Source organism: Diadema antillarum, unplaced genomic scaffold, assembly GCF_040938485.1.
Source record: "Diadema antillarum isolate AM-2024a unplaced genomic scaffold, OU_Dant_1.0 seq00000693_RagTag, whole genome shotgun sequence".
Classification (NCBI taxonomy): Eukaryota; Metazoa; Echinodermata; class Echinoidea; order Diadematoida; family Diadematidae; genus Diadema; species Diadema antillarum.
The window spans coordinates 3,711,634-3,731,241 of record NW_027271598.1 but is presented as its reverse complement, the minus strand read 5'-3'; the positions used below and the strand labels follow the sequence as shown (position 1 = coordinate 3,731,241).

At 39.3% G+C, this 19,608-nt stretch overlaps 1 protein-coding gene across 1 annotated transcript in view; it reads left to right on the top strand.

Annotated features, from left to right (window-relative positions):
• The window catches only part of LOC139737500 (vascular endothelial growth factor receptor 1-like), an 85,545-nt gene that overhangs the window by 28,647 nt on the left and 37,290 nt on the right, over positions 1–19,608 (top strand). Inside the window, exons 2-3 of the mRNA XM_071648172.1 lie at positions 16,346–16,678; positions 16,852–17,124. Of these exons, the coding sequence (XP_071504273.1) occupies positions 16,346–16,678; positions 16,852–17,124 (606 nt within the window). The remainder of the gene's footprint in view (positions 1–16,345; positions 16,679–16,851; positions 17,125–19,608) is intronic.

Below are 19,608 nucleotides of genomic sequence, written 5' to 3'. Positions count from 1 at the left end.
AGATCTTACGGCATAATGTTGATAATCACAATCGTCCATCATTCACATGCATCGCTTCGTGTGGCTTGCCAAGTGCACTGCCATCTTGTTAGTTTTCAGGCAGGAACTAAGCTAAGAAACTCTGGCATTCATGATATCTGTGACCCACTACCAATTTACCCTGTTAGGGTCACAGCCATTAAAGCCAAGAAAATGGCAAAATGAGGTGATTAGACTGAAAATGGAGAAATTCAATATTTGTGCAAGAATTTGAAATTGACTTTTTACTAGGCCCTACATTGTACCATACAGTATGTCCATATCTATAATTCTAAGAATGTATTAAATAATTATTACTTTTTGTGAGATGAGTTATAATGGTGTTTTGTATGACCTTTTGTGTTTTGATTGTCAGGTCATTTAATGCAAGAATCCATCAAAACAGTGTTTATTTTGTTGTTGACTGGCCGTCTTTCTGATTCAGTGGTGAATGTCTGAAATAAAAATAAACAAATTGTTTGTCATTGGAAAGAATCCAGAATCAGGAGAATAAGAAGATTCTAAAATCAGGAGATTGATATTTTGGTGTGTTTATCAACTCACTTCAGGCATAGAATGAAGGTTTCCAAACAATTTCTCAGGGAGATTTGGGCAGTTGATAAACGCAAAGCTGTTTTGATCATAGGGTTAGAAATATGTTTCTGAAGCACTGAAAAAAATGCAATCACAAATGCATTTTAGCTAGAAACACATTTCTTTTGAGATGATAAACCCAAAGTCATTTTGAAATGCATTTATAGCTCAGACCTACCACCGTTTCTAAATGTGTGTGAAAACATGATTGAGTTTAAGTAATGCCAAAAATGCCTCAAATGCATTTAGGATCATGATTCTTGATTTTAAAAAATGATAAAAGCACCCTACATTTGTATGTCAGTCTCCGTATATATCAGTACCAATTTGTAGAAGAAGTCACCCATGTCAACCAGAGCTAATTAGTTCATCTAAAGCTGGCATTCAGAATATTTATTTTCTTAACTTTATCTTAGTGTTGTTAGCATTCTGACAAAGTGATAGGCTGCAGAATGGTCTGTTCCAGAATTACAAGTTCTGAAGCTCGGCCGAATGACATCAGAGAATGTTGCTGAAAGTGAAAGGGGGTGTCATGCCTTTTACTGAGAAGTAGGAATGCCTGGAGAAGTAAGACTAGGCTATGTGTTAGAAATAGCTAGACCATCATCCCAAATGTGTGTAATCTAGAGAGTGCATCTTCTAACCTTTGACCCCATAAGTCTGGCATTGTCACTGCTAACAGGATGCCTCATGACCTCTGCCCTCCGAGAGGAACTTGTTGATTCCCCTCCCACAAATATTCCCATCTTCCACGAAAGACAAATTAGTCAACGCTGTTGGTGAATTTGGACATAAATGTGGAGTTGATTGAAGAGATGTTTTGCGAAGAGGGTTGATGTGTTCTACTTTGACTGGACTTTGCTAGTACAGTATTGAAGCTGAACTTTCTTGAAACTTTTGTCTATTGGCAGGTGTGTAACTAGGATTTTTATGGGGGTGGGTTCAGTATTAGAAAAGTAGACCTTTTTCGTTCGGTTAAATTTCCGTGGTTATTTTACACATACTGAAATACCAAGGAGCAAATGATGGGGGGGGGGGGGGGATGGGGGGGGATGGTTTTTTTTTGGGGGGGGGTTCGCAGAACTCGAAAATACTCTCATATGGTATGTCATACCAAATTGTGCAAAGTCAGCTTACACATGTTAGTCAGTTTCAACTGATATTTGCAGTTGTTTATGGATTACAGAACAATGTTTGTAGACATACCTTGTGTACAGAAACCAAATCAAAAGGAAAAGGAAGAATGAGAAAAGTGCTAAAAGTTGGTGAGCACGATGTGAATTTGAATAAATTGCTCTGAAAGTCTTGAGATGAGACCAGCATGGCCTAGGAAGCAATACAGAGACAATGAATAGATGTGTAGTGGAGGAAAGAGACAGTAGCATCCTGGAAACTGGACGGCAGTTTAGGAATTAGGATATCCTGAACCTGTTGTTCAGTTTACTCTGTTTTGGCCATGAACTTCCCATTCTATGATCTCTTTATTGTTAGCCCACGTTTCATTGGTCAAATACAATATAAGCAAATAATCATGAATGGGAAGAAAAGCAACTTCTACTGTCTGTGGGTGAAGAGATTAAAGAGCATTAAAGGGATGGTATAGTATTGGTGGAGATGAGGATCAGGCTTTTAACTTTTTGCGAGATACCAAGAAACCATTTATGAACTAATATAGAGCATACCATTCTGAGAGGAATTCAAATTTTATCATAAGTAAATCAGTCTTGGAATGGCTGAGACATCCAAAAACATAGTAAAACATAGCGATCCTAAAGGTGGGTCCCACCTTTTATTAGGATTGCTCTGTTTTGGATATCTCAGCCATTTCATAGCCAATTTTCATCAAAGAAATGTTGAATTCTTCATAGAATTACATGTTCTTTCATATTTCATATGAGGTTTCTCATTATCTAACCAAAAACAGTTAGAAACCTGAAGTTAGGTCTGAACCAAAACTATACAATCTCTTTAATACTGTTGCAGTGGAGCAAAAAGGAATCACGTTATGCTTTGTCTGTTGTTTGAAATTATTTCAGTGGCATTACCACAATTAGCCATTAAAGAGTGATTGAAAGTCTTGTTCTCTCATTCTGTCAGTTTACCCTATTACTGATGTGCTATATCAACCTTCTATGGTATCTCTTTGTCATACATATTTAATTTACCTCTGTATATTTGGAGGAAACATTCATTTAATGAATATTCCATTTTATATGAACTTTTAATAGAGTTTTCATCTGTCTTCTCTTTTTCATGGAGGTTTCTTTCAAATATCTTTTTAGTCTTGTTTCTAACAAAGTGGCAAACACCTCATTTGTGCCTAATACCTCATTTCAGAAATATTTGACTCAAAGAGACACTGCCATATAATATCAGCAACGATGAACATAATTGAACTATTATGATATTACAAGAAAAATGTTGAAGAGGACAGAGTTCAGAAACACACAATAACATGAGAGAGACAATCTTCCGAAATCTAGTAAGAGAGAATATGAATGAGTGCTCAGTGTTCTGACAGATGTCGTTTCCCGCTCCAAATCTCCATGGTTTGTGGTGTTTCTTGCCCCGTCACTCATCGTTTTTCCAAGTCACCCTTCGCCTGAACCCAAATTAGTCCTCCTCCGATCTACCACTCCAAACCAATTTTCTTACCTTCAGGGGGTCAATTTGCACCCTTGCTAGACTTCTGGTGTCATGTCTCACGGAAACGTTCAAAGTAGAACGTAACATGGTATCGGAATTTGTCTAATCGCGTTATCCAATTTCTGATGATCGGTATGGTATGACCCAGAGTTAGGCAAAAGTCAAAAACGCATCTGTAGCAGTTTTGTTATCCTTTCTGGTTGTTATTGAGCCTTTCTTCCTCAAATGTTGCAAGGGGAAAGGGTTTTATCATTACTTTCCTTACATCTGTTCGTCATATCAAAAAGCAACATGTGGAGCTCTCTAAATAGAACATTCAAATGCAGAATTCTCTGTGTAGGTACCTTGGAGAAGTGTTAAGTTTCCTTTACTGATTTGACAATCAACAAGATTCTTCCCTGCTCATCTTTTTCACTGTCTGCATATGACACAATTCTATTAGCCCTGTCAGACCACCTTCAGATATGTACATGTGTATGATATTGTGTGCATACGAGCCATTTATTGTTATCAGGGCTCGATGCTAATTATTTTCTGTGGTGGTCCATTTTTGCCACACAAAAAAAATATTTCTTGAATTTGAAATTTTGGTGACCAATATTAAGAAGAAATAGGAAAATTCATTTTGAATTTGAGCTGCCTGATTGGGCCACCAAGAGACAACCTTTTGGGAAATTTGGTGGCCCAACATCAGTTTTAGTGGCCCGGGGCCACTGCTAATGTCGGGCTCTGATAAATGTCAGCTTACAAGGCACAATGTAGTAATGATTTCAACAGGAAGTGAATTTTAATTCTATATCATAAGCTTTGTGTACAAATACCAGTTTGATCTGTGGAAGCTAGATTTTTGTTGTATTTTATGATGATCATATCTTGTAGTTTAGCTCATCATGTTGTATTTCTTATATCAAATGGGAGGGGTTCTGCAATAAAATCGACTGCTAATGTAAAGTGTGGTTGGGATGCCGTAAATGAATCTACAGACCTAGGAACAAACTTCCATGTGCATGAGCAGGATATTACAATCACAGAATGTGTCAAAATTTCTGCATGCATTTACAACACACTATAGCACAGCCCAAATTGGCAAACACATTTGCCAATTTGGTAAAAGCCACAAGGAAACTGTGCCAATATCCACCTCAAACATTGCCAGAAAAATTGCAGACCAGAATGTGATTTTTGTGTGTTCGTGTGAAGTTAACTGTGACATTTTGCAGAGAACACTAAAAAATAGTTATACTGTATACGCTGTTATTTTCGCATACAGATATTTTCAAGAATGACAAGGTCATAGATATTTTCACGAGATATTGTTTTTGCGAATCGATGCCGACGCTTGCACTATTAACAAAGCGCAATGAGACATTTTCGTCTGTTGTTAAATTCGCGATGCAACTGTGATTCGTGAAATTTGCGGAAATTAAACCCTCGCGAAAATAACAGCTTATACAGTATATGTCACACGACTTCCACACAATGTTATGGACCCCCCCCCCCATGACCACACACAAACCGTGCATCAAGGTGCTTATTAAAGCTTTTGTTCCATTACGCAGTATATATGTAGGCCCTAGCTGTTGTTGCATAGTAGAGACTATCTAGCCCAGGGAATATTACAGTGGGGGAAAAAAAGAGCTATTATTTCTCACTTCGTGAGTATGCAGAAAAAGCTCAAGCATCATGATTTATTTCAAGAAACTCTTCAATATAATGTTTTGATCTGAAAACAATGTACCCAGACTATCAGGGGAAATCCATTTCTCTGTATTTCCCTTTGGATATTAATTGTGGTCCATGAACTCCATGACCTGACACATACAGCTGTATTTTGTTGTTGGCATCTCCTCCACTTAATCTTATAAACTTTAAGGCATATTCCATTTCAGGGGCTCGTAAAGCAATGCTCATCCTGTATAATGCACAGTGTAACCATTTTTCTCTCTGTGTTTGTACCAAAAAGGTAAGGTAAAGTTTTAGCAGGGAGGTGGAAGAAAGATGGAGATGGCACTCTGAGAGCTTCCCTCAGAGAAAAAATCAAGTGGTCTTACACCGATTAACGTCTTGAAATCCAACCCTCATTCTGTGATAAATATGTCAAAATCTGGCCTTATTGGTCCACCCATCACCCTCCGGCGCACTAGAGTGACGCAACATGATCTCCTTTCCAGGCCTTCCATAAACACACGCTCGTAAAAATCGGGCTTTGAAGCGATGCGTGGCACCGACAAAATGACGTCATATTCAACATTTTGGCAGTCTATTACATTTAGTGAAAGACGTCCCCCTTCGAAAGCTACAACTTATGGCTCAAAAATTGGGTAGCGTGGTATGTCTATACCTTTCGCTGGTTCAGCAGACTGTGCTGAGGAGATTGCCGTTTGAACCAGCGAAATCGGTACACAAACAACGGAGTTACTGAGCAGTTAGTTTTGTGCGCTAGAGATGTCATCATATTGTTTCTGTATCGATTATGAGAAATTCCGCACATTTCCGCAATTTTTTTATAGTTAGAGAGGTAGGCCTGACCTTGATCTTCAAAATGATATAAGTTATATGAGCGTGTTCGAGCGTGTTTTCAAACAGATCGAGTGTAAAAGTAGTGCTTCATAGAGACCGAAGCGGGATTTCATTCGTCTGCACCCGAGCGAGCTGGGGCTTTTCAGCGTACTCGTCGGGTTGTTGTAGGGCCGCCGCGTAGGCGTCCGGACAGCGTTCGTTGCCGTCGTTTCGGTGAATTTGAGTTACTAGTAAATACATATTGGAATGGAAAGTTGAGTGTTGAAAAGTGTAAATTAGACATATCAGCCTTGATTATAATAATTTTCCGTAGAGAATTAAAGATGATATCTATAAAAGCCTAGATGTATGATGCTGTAAGTATATTTTAGGGGGGAAAACAGAGCTTAGTATACAGTGTTTCGCCTCGCTCTCCCTCGATCATTCATCGGTAAATACGGTAATCGGCTTGACTCTACCCCATGCTAACGTTACAAAAAAATGAATTGAAAAGTAGAGTACACCTCTGGAGCTAGTAGAATCTAACGTTTAACAGTGGTTAGATTCTAGTTTGTGAAATACTAGAGTCTACTAGCTAGGACTAACGTTAGGTATGCTTTTGCTAGGCAGCATACCTGAGGTGACGCTGCGCTATTAAACAGTGTCCTGAGCCTTGCCCTTGCCTAATTGGCCTCCAATTTCCAAGCCAAGGCCCAACTAACTTTCTGAGTTTCAGTTTCAATTGTAAATCAAATTTAGTTAAGTTGCTGTGTCAATGTGATTTTGAATTTGCTAAAGAAGCAATTCCTCCTCAACAAACTCGTCTCCGTCAAAATCACGATCGCCAGAACCACCACCACTGCTTACACCACTGCTTACACTCTAGAGACAGAGTTCTGTGCTCACACCGTAGGACGCCATTTTATTCCCCGACCACAATGCATTTCGCGTCGTGAGTTTCCGCCACAAGATTTACGACTTGCAGTGCGCCGAGCGTGAGTAATGGGATTACGGGAGGGGGAAAAAAATGCTGTCGGGGCCACGCATGACTTCAAAGGAAACTCAAAAGAGCACACTCCATCTTTCTTCCACCTCCCTGGTTTTAGGGTGCATTTATGTAAAAAATTTTCTGCAAGGAATTATGATCCTAATCCACGTTTAAGGTATTTTCGGGTGATAGAAAAATGCAACTGTGTTTTCAAACATGCTTAGAAACGCTGATGTAAAATGCCATTCAAAGGGTGATTTGAAATTTGTTTGAGACCATGGTCGCCTTTCTGTGTGTAGATAAATGAAATGCCATTTTGAAACGCATTTCTCGGAGCTGCCAAGGTCAACTGCCAGTATACTGTACACACCATTGGTTACAAAAAAAGTGCACACCTCAGTTGACATCTGCTTCCCAGGTCAAACGGCACAAAGCAGCTCTGCAGTGACAACACTCTCGAATCACCGTTTTTATGATGTTTAAATAAACGTGGCACCCCAAGATTTGCATTTCAAACCACGTTCGTAAACGCAATTTGAAACGTCTGTGGAAACATTTTTCTCTCTCTGGAGTTAGATACTGTAAAACGAGGAATGTTCGCATGCATTTTAATTTCGCGAATTTCGCGAGCGCCAAGATTCGCGAAATTAAAATGCACGCGAAATTTCTTATCTACACTATATGCATTGAACGCAAGTGGCAATTCGCGGAAATTTCTTGCCACGAAAAAGGCCGTCGGCTCCAATTCGCAAAAATTTCGTGCCGCGAATATATCATGTTTTACAGTAAATGCAGCTATAAAAGAAAAAAGAAAGTAGGCCTACATCAGATATAGCATAGTTGTTTGTTTGTCACTGGTGCTGTTGCTGGTCCAAATGGAGTACATCCTCTTTGCCTTCATGTTGGAGTGGCAGTAACTGATAGGATGACCTCCTTTAGAACCCACGCTGGACCCAAATTACTGCCCAGTCCAGGAAACCAATTATCTCGGGTGGTTACCATGCTCCCTCTGGTAGCAAGTTGGAGCCATGGTTTCTTTTTCTTTCTCCTTTTTTTTCTCCCGTTCCGTCTCTTCTCTCTCCTCCCTCGCTGCCATCCCTTTTCTACCTTCCCACCCTTCCTTCTATTTTACATGATTACTCCCAATTTTGTTCTCCTCTAGTTGACCTTTGCTTTGACTGCTTCCAAGAAATCTTATCATATTGTCTTGGCCCAGGTATTGAGAACTGTGTCGGTAAAATAACTACCGTACCGTTTGTCATGAAGCAAAGTTTGTATTCTCTGTCTCATTTGCCTGCAAATGGAAAGATCTTGCAATCAGCAAAATATGTATTCAAATCAGTATGATCTTTGTGTTGTAAATGTGTGATTTCATCGAGAGTAAAGTTTGTCACTGTTTTTCGGACAATCTGTAAATGCAGAGTCAAGCTGTAGGAACAAAAATTAAGAAAAAGGAAAGAGAAGAAAAAAGAGGTGGAAAGCATGAAGTGTCAAAGTTTAGATTTGGAAGTATTCAGCCCATGAAAATATGACATGTTCATGTGTATGATGAAAATGCTATGCAGTCCCTGTGTGGCAGTCTGATCTTCCATCTGATGAAATTGAGCAGTAATTTTTCGACAATTTACTGTAGTAGGAAAAATTGTGTTCCTGAAAGACCATATCAGAAGTCAGCATTGTATAAAATACTTTGAGAGTGTTCTGTACCGTACACTGTAGATGATTTCTTTTTTTCTCCCGATGGATGTTTCATTAACATGGATGAAAAGATTGCCACATCTTACAGTTCAGGAATTCTTTCTTTATGTTTAGGAATAAAGTTTACAACCATCTCAGCTTTGGTAGTTTTTTTTTTTGGCATTTCCCTATTTTGTAACATATGCACTGTTTACATTACATTAATGCATGCTTGTACACTGCAACTTGCTATTGGTCTAGCTGTTGGGGGTAAGCAGCGCTACCCACAAAGACATTTCCGTGCCAAGCTTACCCCTAAATTACCCCATCTGGGGAGTCATCTTTCCGCTCTGACTGTGAGAGCAAGTAAAGAAAAGAAAGAGATAACAAGGGAGAAGGAAAGAAAAATAGTAATTGGAGAATTGAGAAAATATGGGAGATGAACGAGGAAGAGAGAAAGAAAGGACGGAAAATGTTTCTAGGGAGAGAGGAACGGAAGAGGGGGAGATAGAGAGTCATGAACTTGAGTTTGGAGCATCATCGGAAGAAGCCGACAGAGTCAATCCGAATGTGTGCATCAGGTTGATAGTGGTGGTCTGGCTGCATTAGAGCTTGGCAGTGCTCGCCGATTTCTTATTGGCTGCCACACTCTTGCAAAGGGCAGCTTTATTCTCATCGCAGTTTGTGACAGTTAGAACGTGTAGTTGGTGACAAATGCCGTAATCATCACTGCAGTAATAATTATTGCTATTTCCATTTTGTTTTGTTTTGTCTTTTTGTTTTTTTGCTCTCTCTGCTATTCTTTGGGCCACCAGGTGCAACTACCAGTATTTGCTTGCAACTTTTCATGTGAATGCAGGCTTTGAGCGATTGGGGAAGAATCCAAGAAATTTCTTCTCTGCGTATTGTAACTTGTTGCTTGTATGATCAGTGTGAACTGTTTATTTTATATATCCCATATTTGCCAGAGAGTTCCCCTCTGACTTTACTTTCAGTATTTCAATATTTTGTCACATCAGTGCATTCATAAACCTGAAAGAATTAATTCAAATCTCTATTTGTAGAGGTCATAGAGAGAGAAAAAAACAAAACATAGTGATTGTATAGTTTCAACAAAACTTTTAATATGTATATCATGAGTGCAGTCAGAGCTGTTTAGTGGCCTCAATAGCTTCCACCTACTGGCAGTATGTGGCTGCTTGAAATTTTCTCTAACGGAAATGATGCGTAAAAAGCCCTCTTTGAACGGAACAAGCCACATAGTTCCGTGAATGCTCCTCAGACAGGAAACTTGAGGGCTTTTTACACTTGTGTTTCTTAACCCCGGACTTTCTCTGACCCAGGACTATCGTTAGTCCCGTACCAATTTTTTCAGCTTTTTACACTCGCCAATTAGTCCCGTACTATCTCTTGTCCGGGGCTAAGGAGAAAACTGACCTTTTTACACTCGCATTTCTTAGCCCCGGACTTTCCAAACCACATGAATATTCATAATTACGCTGTGTACTGTACACGTACACGCACGCACCGGCAGCGCTTGATTACCTCTTTTCTGATTGGTCAGTGAGGGTCGGACTTCGTCTCCGTCACTTAGCCCAGGATTATTTTTTCGTTCTGTTTACACTCACTTGCTTGGCACCGCAATTGCGGTGCTAACTCCTGCTATTTTGCAGGGCCAGATAGTACCGTACTATCGGTGGGGCTAGCCCACTTTGGCAAAAACGAGTGTAAACAGAAAGTGGGCTAAGGATAGTCCCGTACCAACGGTGGGGCTAAGGCCCCCCCTTAGCCCCACCGTTGGTCCGGGGCTAAGCAAAAATTTACAAGTGTAAAAAGCCCTTTGGAGTAGCACTCCTCATTTTTGCTCCAAAGAAACAGAACAGAGCATGTCGACACCTGTTTGACAGCTGCAACATAAACCTTTATGTGTCTGGTTTCTTGGGTACAGAGAACGTAATGGAAAGCATAGGAAATTCATCTTTATTTATGATAAATGATATCTAATGTGAAAGTAAACATGATAAAAAAAGAAGTCCCCTAAATCTTACAATTGGCAACAATGTAAAACACAGTATAAGATCTGTATCAAACTGGCAGCTGTGAGTTGCAGTGGATAGGCCCTACTATGTTTAACTTACATAATGGACATAATATGCAGAATGATGTCAGCTACGGGTACCAGCTGTTTGATTGGGAGTATGAAGTTAATCCCTTTAAAGACCATGCCATGTGGTTGTAACTAATACAAGTTGTGTACATACTAAGAACCAGTCATGAACAACTTCAACTTGTTCATGAACATGAACAAAAACACTGCAGGGCAAGGACTTTGTTTTTTGCTTTGTTTCAGATATGCCATTTATCAATATCACAAATATATAAATCTAAAAAAATTCCTACCTTACCAGTGCAAGCCTACTGTGCATGCATTTATCATAACGATGCAGTGGACTTAATAATTTAGAAGCAATAAACATTGAAAGTATGCATATTCTTTAACCCATTGAGGACGAGTCCCGAGTATACTCGGGCAGGGGTCTATAGGAAATGTGTGTTGTAGCAAAATCAGCCTCAATGGGTTTAAAATGTGCAAACAGATGAAAATTGTACATCGTCGTGCGCATGGCAGATTGTTGTTAGCGCGCTTCCGTGCGCATGGCAGATTGTTGTTAGCGCACTTCCGTGCGCATGGCAGAATGTTGTTAACCCTACGTGCACTCCCACACCCTAACGACAATCTGCCATGCGCACTCCCACACTGTAACGACAATCTGCCAGGCGCAAGGAGGCGCTGTAATGACAATCTGCCATGCGCACGACGACATGTAATTTATATACTTCATAATTTCGTAAATGCTATCAATGAAATTACTTTTTTGCTGTCGCTGCCCAGAAATCCTAGCTATTTTGTTGGTATGTAATTTTTAAAGTGAAAACGGGTAATCAAAAGTCTTTGTTAGCTCAGCACTCTCTTTTCAAGCGTACCCCACATATATGTTTTTATGTTGGGCATCAACTCCATCAACATCAATCTCTGGATTCTCTGTTGGGTAGCCCACCTTGGTTGTTGTCTCGGCTAAAATTTTGCCAATAAATTCCGACAGGTTAGCTCCATAGCTCCATAGTTGAAACGTACACTGTACCAGGGGTGGATCCAGGAATTTGGTAAAGGGGAGGCCCCTTTACAAAATTAAAGGGGAGTGCGTAGCGCCCCCCCCCCCCCCCGCATTTTTTTCTTTTTATTTCTTTTGTTTTAGCAAAAAATAAAGAGGGTGCGCGCCCAGTGTACCCCCGTCTGGATCCGCCACTTGTGTACGACATCTTGGGAACATTTTATTCATCGCTCTCTGCATCAAGATACACATGCACATGCACAGACACATACACAGACACACATCCTCCCAGACGGATCAAACTTACTCATAATTGCGTACATGTTGGAGAAATTTCAGTCTCCTCTCCATCTTGTTTATACTGATTGGAGGTGATCCTTATTTGGCCCTATAAACACTGGCTTACACTTTGGTCCCAAAGTCAAATATAGTGAGCCTCTCACAAAGAAAGTCCACAGGATGTGTGCACCTCTTAAAAGTGAGGTGAGCTGAGGTCAGAATGTTTAGCTTTGTTGTATTTAGCTTTACCCTCTTCTCTTTCTTCTTCCGATTTCTTGTCAGCGTGGGTTGAGTTTATGATATTCTTATGATCCATGACTATAATGTCTACCCTCGTTTTTTCTTTTTTTTCTTTTTTTTACTTGTGCAAACATCAAAGGAAGGATTATGGAAACATTTGTGTTTTTGCCTTTTTTTCAGAAAAGATAGGTGTCTAGTGAGGAGCATTTATGAGCTGGTGATAAAGAGCAGACAGATAACATCCTGTAGGTCACAGCTAAATCACTTCCTGAAGGCTAAATCCAGTCTGCTGAGTGGAGCCTGCTCTCAACTGAACTTGGTCTTGTCTTCCAGACCTTTATTTGTGCAGTTGGGTCTTTGTGCTGGTTTCAAAGTGAACAGAAACTTCACTGTGCCCCTTCCCCCATTACCTTTCTCTTCCATGAATGCTGAAACATTTTGCTATGCCAACTTTAAAGGTAGCTAGCATGATTAAGGATGGGTCCAACCACTGAAAAGGTACCATGCAGTAGAAGAAAAAGAAAGTTAAAGGGATTGTGTCAAGAGTTGAGAATAATCGTAAGTTTGGGGGAAGTCTTAGCACTAGAATATATAGCTTTGACCATAAATAACCCCAACCTTGGCATAGCCACTTAGTGAAAAGTTCTTCATAAACCTTTTCTGACAAATTAGGTTCATGTTATGAAATAGAGATGACCCCCCCCCCCCCCCCCAAAAAAAAAAAAAAAAAGATCCAAAAGATACTGGGTCAAAATTTTGTTTATAATGGAAAGGGAGAAGGGACCTCCTACAGTGAGGCTAGTTTTCATACCAAAGATGACTTGCTATTGATGAAACAAGATGGGTGCATCATGTTATCCTGAAAAGAGTCTTATTCTCTCAAGAGAAATTATCAGAAGTAAAAATAATTGAATGAGAAAAATATATTTCATGGAATTGTATTAATGAAATCAAAAACTGCAGGAAGAAGCTTGACCATGTGAATAAAATTGTCACTTTTTTTATAAGAATTTTTTTTTTCATAGTTATTCTCAAGATAAGTGAAAGACATATGTTCCAATCTTGCATCGCACCTTGACAGATCAATTCAACTTCATTTAACAATATTTGAAAACGGTCTCTCTTTCAACACAGGTAGACGGCAGACATGGGCCACCAAACTGTGGTGGGTGATAGATTAGTGAATGAGAACAAAACACAGCTGTGACTTTGTATCAATACTATATGGTGTAGAGGAATTTTGTACCATTTTCATCTAGTGTCAACAGAGAGACACCTACATCACTTGACAGAAATGAATGGATGCATCTAAGGCACTAAATTTCCTTCTTTTTTTTCTGACTGTCAGGCATGATATCATTGTAGTCTCAATCACAGACAGCAGCCAGTAATCTGTTGGCCTGTTGCCTCCATAATATGGCAACCCTCCAATCCACTGTATCAAATACAAGCCACATCAAGTTTCTATAAACACTGGCAGAACATTTTTGTCCTGTCATATTTCATATAAAGCTGACTGGAATTGTTGAAAGATTGCATGAGAGGATAATTTACAAGCCATAAACCACCTTGACTATTTCTGTACCCCCCACCACACCCCCCCCCCCATACACATACAAAAGAAAAGGCGAACTCAACAAAACCACCTTTCAGAGAATTGAAAATACTTTGTACATATGGCCTTATTTCATGGATTTGATCTGATGCATTTGACTGCACGTTGCGCCACAGTTTCACCCGCCTAAAATGGATTTGCGCTTGTGGTCTGATGCGTCTCAATGCCAATCGTAGCTGAAAGTTCAAATTTCAATCACTGCTCAGCTCAATTTCCTGCCATGTTTGTCTCTATGTCAGGATTTTTTTTTTCCACAAACAAAATCACGTATTTGACATTAGGACACAGCTTAACATAGGTTACCCACAATCATAGCCTTGAAGAATACATTGTGGAACCTCATTAATCTAAAGTATGAACCAAAACTGGTGGAGGAGTTATTTATCTTTCAATTTTGAAATACTGTAAAACACGATATATTATTTGCGGCGTGAAATTTTCGTGAAGTGGAGGTGATGGCTTCTTTTACAGCATGAAATTTTTTGCGAATTTGCCGTTGGCATTATATGCCTACAGTGCAAACAAGAATTTTTGCGTGTATTTTGATTTTACGAATCTTGGTTCTTGCAAAATTTGCAGAATTAAAATGAACACAACATTCCTCATTTTTACATGAAGTAGGTATTTGGATCTTATAAAGACACTTTGACAAAAGTACTTGTCGTGGTGTTGTCTGTAAAGATGTCTGATCTGCTGCAGAATTTGTTGTTTTGCTTTTCAGTGAAGGCCGAGGATGTGTTAATTCGTGTGTAATTTCAACTGTTGAGACAATATCTATTGAAAACAAATGTTTGTAACTGTTATGAAAGCTTCACTTGGGTTTTAATGGATTTTATATAATTATCTAACAGTTTAATGTTCAAGGAAATGCTTACATGTGTTTTTACATTTGCGGTACTTCAATGGTGACAGCAAGGTGTCTGTGGTTGAATATAATGACACAACAAGGAAAACTGTTTGTGTAGCTGTTTTTCCGCCAGGAAATACCTCTTGTCATCAGGAATAGTCATTTGTTTTGAGCATTTTTTCTGCTTAAAGTGGAAATTCACTGAGGTATAACATTTCACAGTAACATGAGGGTAGGACTAAGCCTTTTATTGTTTGTCGGCATTCAGGCTGATAGTGAAACATTGCAACATTTGTGAAATTTTTAACCTTTAATCACTGGCTGTCAAATGGTAACTAAGGGGGGTGGGGAATGCAGAAGAGGAACACCAAGAAATCCCTAGATTTTAGTTGGTTTGTAAAGCTTTTCCCCCCAGATTTTGAGTGCATTTCTCTTATAAAGTAAAAATAAAGTTTTTATGTCAGAAAGTAAAGGGGGCTGATCTTTGATTAATTTCTCAAATGTGGTAACAGTGTAAGTTTTTATTACGGAGTGAATGGTTAAGGTCAGGTACTGTAAGTTTTATACCACCTCATTGTTTCCCAGACGATAATGAGTCTGTCGATTCTCTATTGATGATTGATGCGATGACACCAAATCAAATGGTTTACATTGGATGGTGCCAATCTCAGATCTCACTAGAAAATGATGTAGGAAATTAGTGGTTCCAGGAGAATAACTGAAAGACTGAATTATGTCACCAGAGGGGACTTACTTGCAGAAGGTGGAATACCACATAGCTGTAGGGTTTTTATCAACTATGATATATGAAGAATTTTGAATATTTTGTTCAAGAATATGTGATACAATATTTTCAGATTATGAAGAATATTACAATCATGGCTTTAAATGATGTTTCAGACATCAGGGTCAAAATTCAAAGAAGCAAAATTAAATCTAGTGTGTGGATTATGCACAATGCATAAATGCCCGTGACATACTGCATGATGCCAATGGACATCCAATAACGAACATGCACTGGCACATGCATGAGCGGAGTACGCATAGTGAATTAAGGTTTAGATTAAGTCTCAATTTGCTAGACTAATTCACTGTCATTGGTATACAAGTAAGTACTTCCCGAGTTTCAGCCTTTCCCCCTTTTTTTTTGGTGTCTATCTGTGCCCTTCCATTCCTCCAGGCATACTAGATCTCCCAAGCCTCTCTTCATTGTCTTTAACCCATTGAGGACGAGTCCCGATTATGCTTGGGCAAGTGTCTATGGGAAATGCATGTTGTAGCAAAATCAGTCCGTCCTTAACGGGTTAAAGTGTTTGTGCACAAATCAGAGGGTTCCTACTCATCTTGAGATATCCTTTCCCAGCCATATACCCAAGTATTTTTTCAGAGGCCCTAACCTTGTTTTTAGCACTGACATTTGTGAATGAAATATAAGCTGAAGCTATTGAATGTAGCAAGTCTAAAATACCTGTGCTTGGCCAATCTGTAGTAGATCCAGATTCTTAAGGGTCACTCCTTACATAGGCTCTGCACTCTATAAATTGATATGTGATTATTGATATATCAAAATGTTTATACACAAACATGATGAAAAGGAAAACATTTACAGTTGATGATCGATGCTTTATATTTGTGCAGTGAGTTCAATTTGTGAAAATGTGTCGATATGATTATCAGGGGGTTAAACTTCACAACGACAGACTGAGGTTTTCCATCTATGATGCAGCTAAGAGATATGAATTTGTGTACTGGTGATCAGTAGATACAGACCTGTTTTGAATTGAATGTATCTATCATGCTTGTCTGTGTTTCATTTTCTCTCGATTCAGGTATATCATTGCACAGAGTTGGTCCTCCACGGTTGGACGTACGGACGTCACCACTGATCGTCGTAGAAGGGGACAGGCTGCAGCTCACGTGCACTGGCGGGTTTAAGCTGGGATGGCTGCATCCGGAGGGCATCGCAAAGATGCACATCTCCATCAAGCAGAGCCAGTGCAGAACGCCGGAGTGCGACCTGAGCGAGAGGCATCGAAGCACGTTGACGATAGCACGGGCCGAGGCCCGCTTCACCGGCAGCTTCCATTGCCTGTATAGGAGATACGAGGATCAAGTCAATGAAGAGACAGCAGCAAAGGTTTATGTCTACGTAAGCTCAAATGGTGAGTGGAATTCATACATGGATGAAGATTTGAAACAGTTGCAGTTTTGTGAGACTGGTATTTGTATACTGAAAGTGATAACTCCACCATTGTTGTTATGCAGTGTATAGTAGTCAGATCAAATATTCTGTTCTATGATTGCGTCATCTTTTTCTTCCACATTTTTCTTCCAGAGCAATTATTTGTTCCACCAGAGAGACGCCACTTCAAGATCTACAGTGGGCATCCATTCATATTGCCATGTAGGACCACTCGTCCTGATCTTAACGTCACTCTCGTCAATGCAGAAATGGATGTTGAGGTGACAGATCGCCGTTTCCATAGATACGAGCCAACCAAGGGGTTCCACATATCAGCTAATCACAGGGAACTTGATGGGGACGTTTGCTGTGAGACCAGATTGGCAGAACACGTTGACAGAGCCTGCTTCCGTCTCTCATTTCAAGGTGAGTTTTCAAATATTGTTAGTCACTGCTGTACGTGCCTATGGGGATAATGTCATCAACTCAAAACAACTCTCTTCTTCATCTGCACACAAAATATTGTTGAATATTATGGGGGGGGGGTGGTTGTCAAGCATTCAGCAATTGCAATCCTTTCCTATTTTAGAAATAGAAGAGTTATTCCAACACACATAACCACACACACACTCACATGCACACAATCTTGTTGATTCAATGTTACAAAAGAAACCTAGAGAAAAATTGTGTTCAGGGTAATGTGATCAAGGTGATGATGTCTTCACATCTGACTGACCTATATGGTTATGATCACTGATTTTGTTTTGTGAATACAAGTGAAATAATGAAATTATGTAACTTCCTATTCTTATGTGTGATTTGATGTAATTTCTATCATTTTGGGTTTCCTCTTTTAAATACAGTGAACATGAACAAATTGAGGGATTTCACTTTAAAAAGAATTTTGAGTGATATGTAAATGAGAAAGGGATTCGGTTTGGTTTGAATTGCAAGTCGAATCCTCCATGCTGTAAATCAACCAGTGTAGGGCACTTTCCTCTAGCGTGACTGAATCCTTATCTTGGAACATGTGTCCTTCTTCAAATTAGGAGAGTTATGTGTTTGAAGAGATTATTACCCATCCTGAGAACGCTTTTATCGCAAAAGATAGTCAAAGCAATAAGCTTGAACTTTTAAAATTTGTGAGTCACATCGGTTATGCTGTCACAGCTCATATCCTTGTAGAGGGCTTGGGACATCTCCATCCTTTAACCAGATTTTGCTGAAATTACCCTCGTCTGTACTTCTGTTTGATGCTTCCCTCAAAGATATGCTTGGATAGCGTATAAGGTCCCATATCTGAGTATACATGTTTGTATCGGAGATCATATTGCACACTTGGCATTAATAGGGAGGAATCATATTGTTTGTTTGTATGTTAGAGAGGGTGAAAGAGTTGGGAACCAACTATCTATATATGCAATGCTCAGCATATTCAAACACATTTGAAATCTAGAGTAGGCAACATTTTACACACAGATTAGATTAGGCAAATGTTATGAAATTTATGGTCATCTGAATATCTGTTAATCATTGCAGGTTACCCACCTGACTTTGATCTCTGGCAACATATTGCTTTGTGCATGGAATCTGTAACTCTCATCTCCTTTGATGGTTAATGTGTCTCCAGTTTTTTACTTGAGATGTATCGTAGTTATGTTGTCATTGCAAAAACGACCTCTGGAAGCAGAGTATTCTAAATATTATACAACTTAAAAAAAAAAAAACCCAAAACCACCAAACAAAAACCAGTGTTTTCATTTAATCATACGCAAAGTAGGATTTCATCACTCAAGATGTTGCATGCAGTCATTTGAACAATAATTTGGAGATGAACACAAGACCCTATTTTTGATGACTTACCGGTACTGATAGATATTGGTGTAGGGTAATTGTAACTCAATTGATTGAATCTTAATTTCAGAATTTGTAGAGGTTGATGACTCACATATAATGTATTTCACTTGAAATCACTTTACAGACAGATTAAGCTTTCATTATATCCCAGTATAAAAGGATTTTACCTGGCTATACAGTATAACAGTCACTGTTATTGACCTGAATTACACCAGATTATCTCTTGAGCGTGTACACAAGCATATACAAATGAATTTCATACTGCGAGAATTTTGGACAGTTGTATACACACATCCATATTGAGTGGCAAGCCATGTTTTTGGCCTGTGCTTGCATGCTTTAGGGTTCGTGTGTGCTTCGTGTCTTGCTGAGAGAGAAAAAGCCAAAACGGAAATTGAGGGTTTTGGTAAACAGGTGATTAAACGTGGTCCGGGCTCAGCAATGGTCAGCCGTAGACAGGATCTGCCCAATTAGGTGCCTTTTGCCTCTTTCCTGTGTCTTTCTTGAAGATCTGACATAGCCTGAAATCTTCCTTGAAGGCTATAGTTTAAAGGGGGAATTCACCTCCATGATGGTGCAGTGTGCATGGAGATGCATCTGTACTTTTAGCCTGTTTAAGGATAGACCAAAGTATTCTCGAGCTGGGTTAAATGGAGAATGCGTGTAACAGGATAATCAGTTCATCTTCAACAGGTTGATACCATGGGCAGTGCTGTTTGTTATGGTATATAACATTCTCTGATTAGCCATTTCAATTGCAAAACCATATTTTTCTAGGAAAGAGGGAAAATCTGTGAATCTACAATAGTATGCCCCAAATGGAATATTATCAAAATCAAATTAAGCTGTTGTGCATACTAAGCTTCAATTGCATGTGTGCATACTTCATACCCTCGCTTGAAATTGTGTAATAAAAAGGTAATATCTTGACTTAGTCTGTAGGCCTTACGTACTACACTCTTTCACTCTCATTTTCCAGGCAACCCTGTGTTAATGGAGGAACTTGTACTGACAATGAGTCAATACCTGTAATGTGAATGCCACCACTTTAGC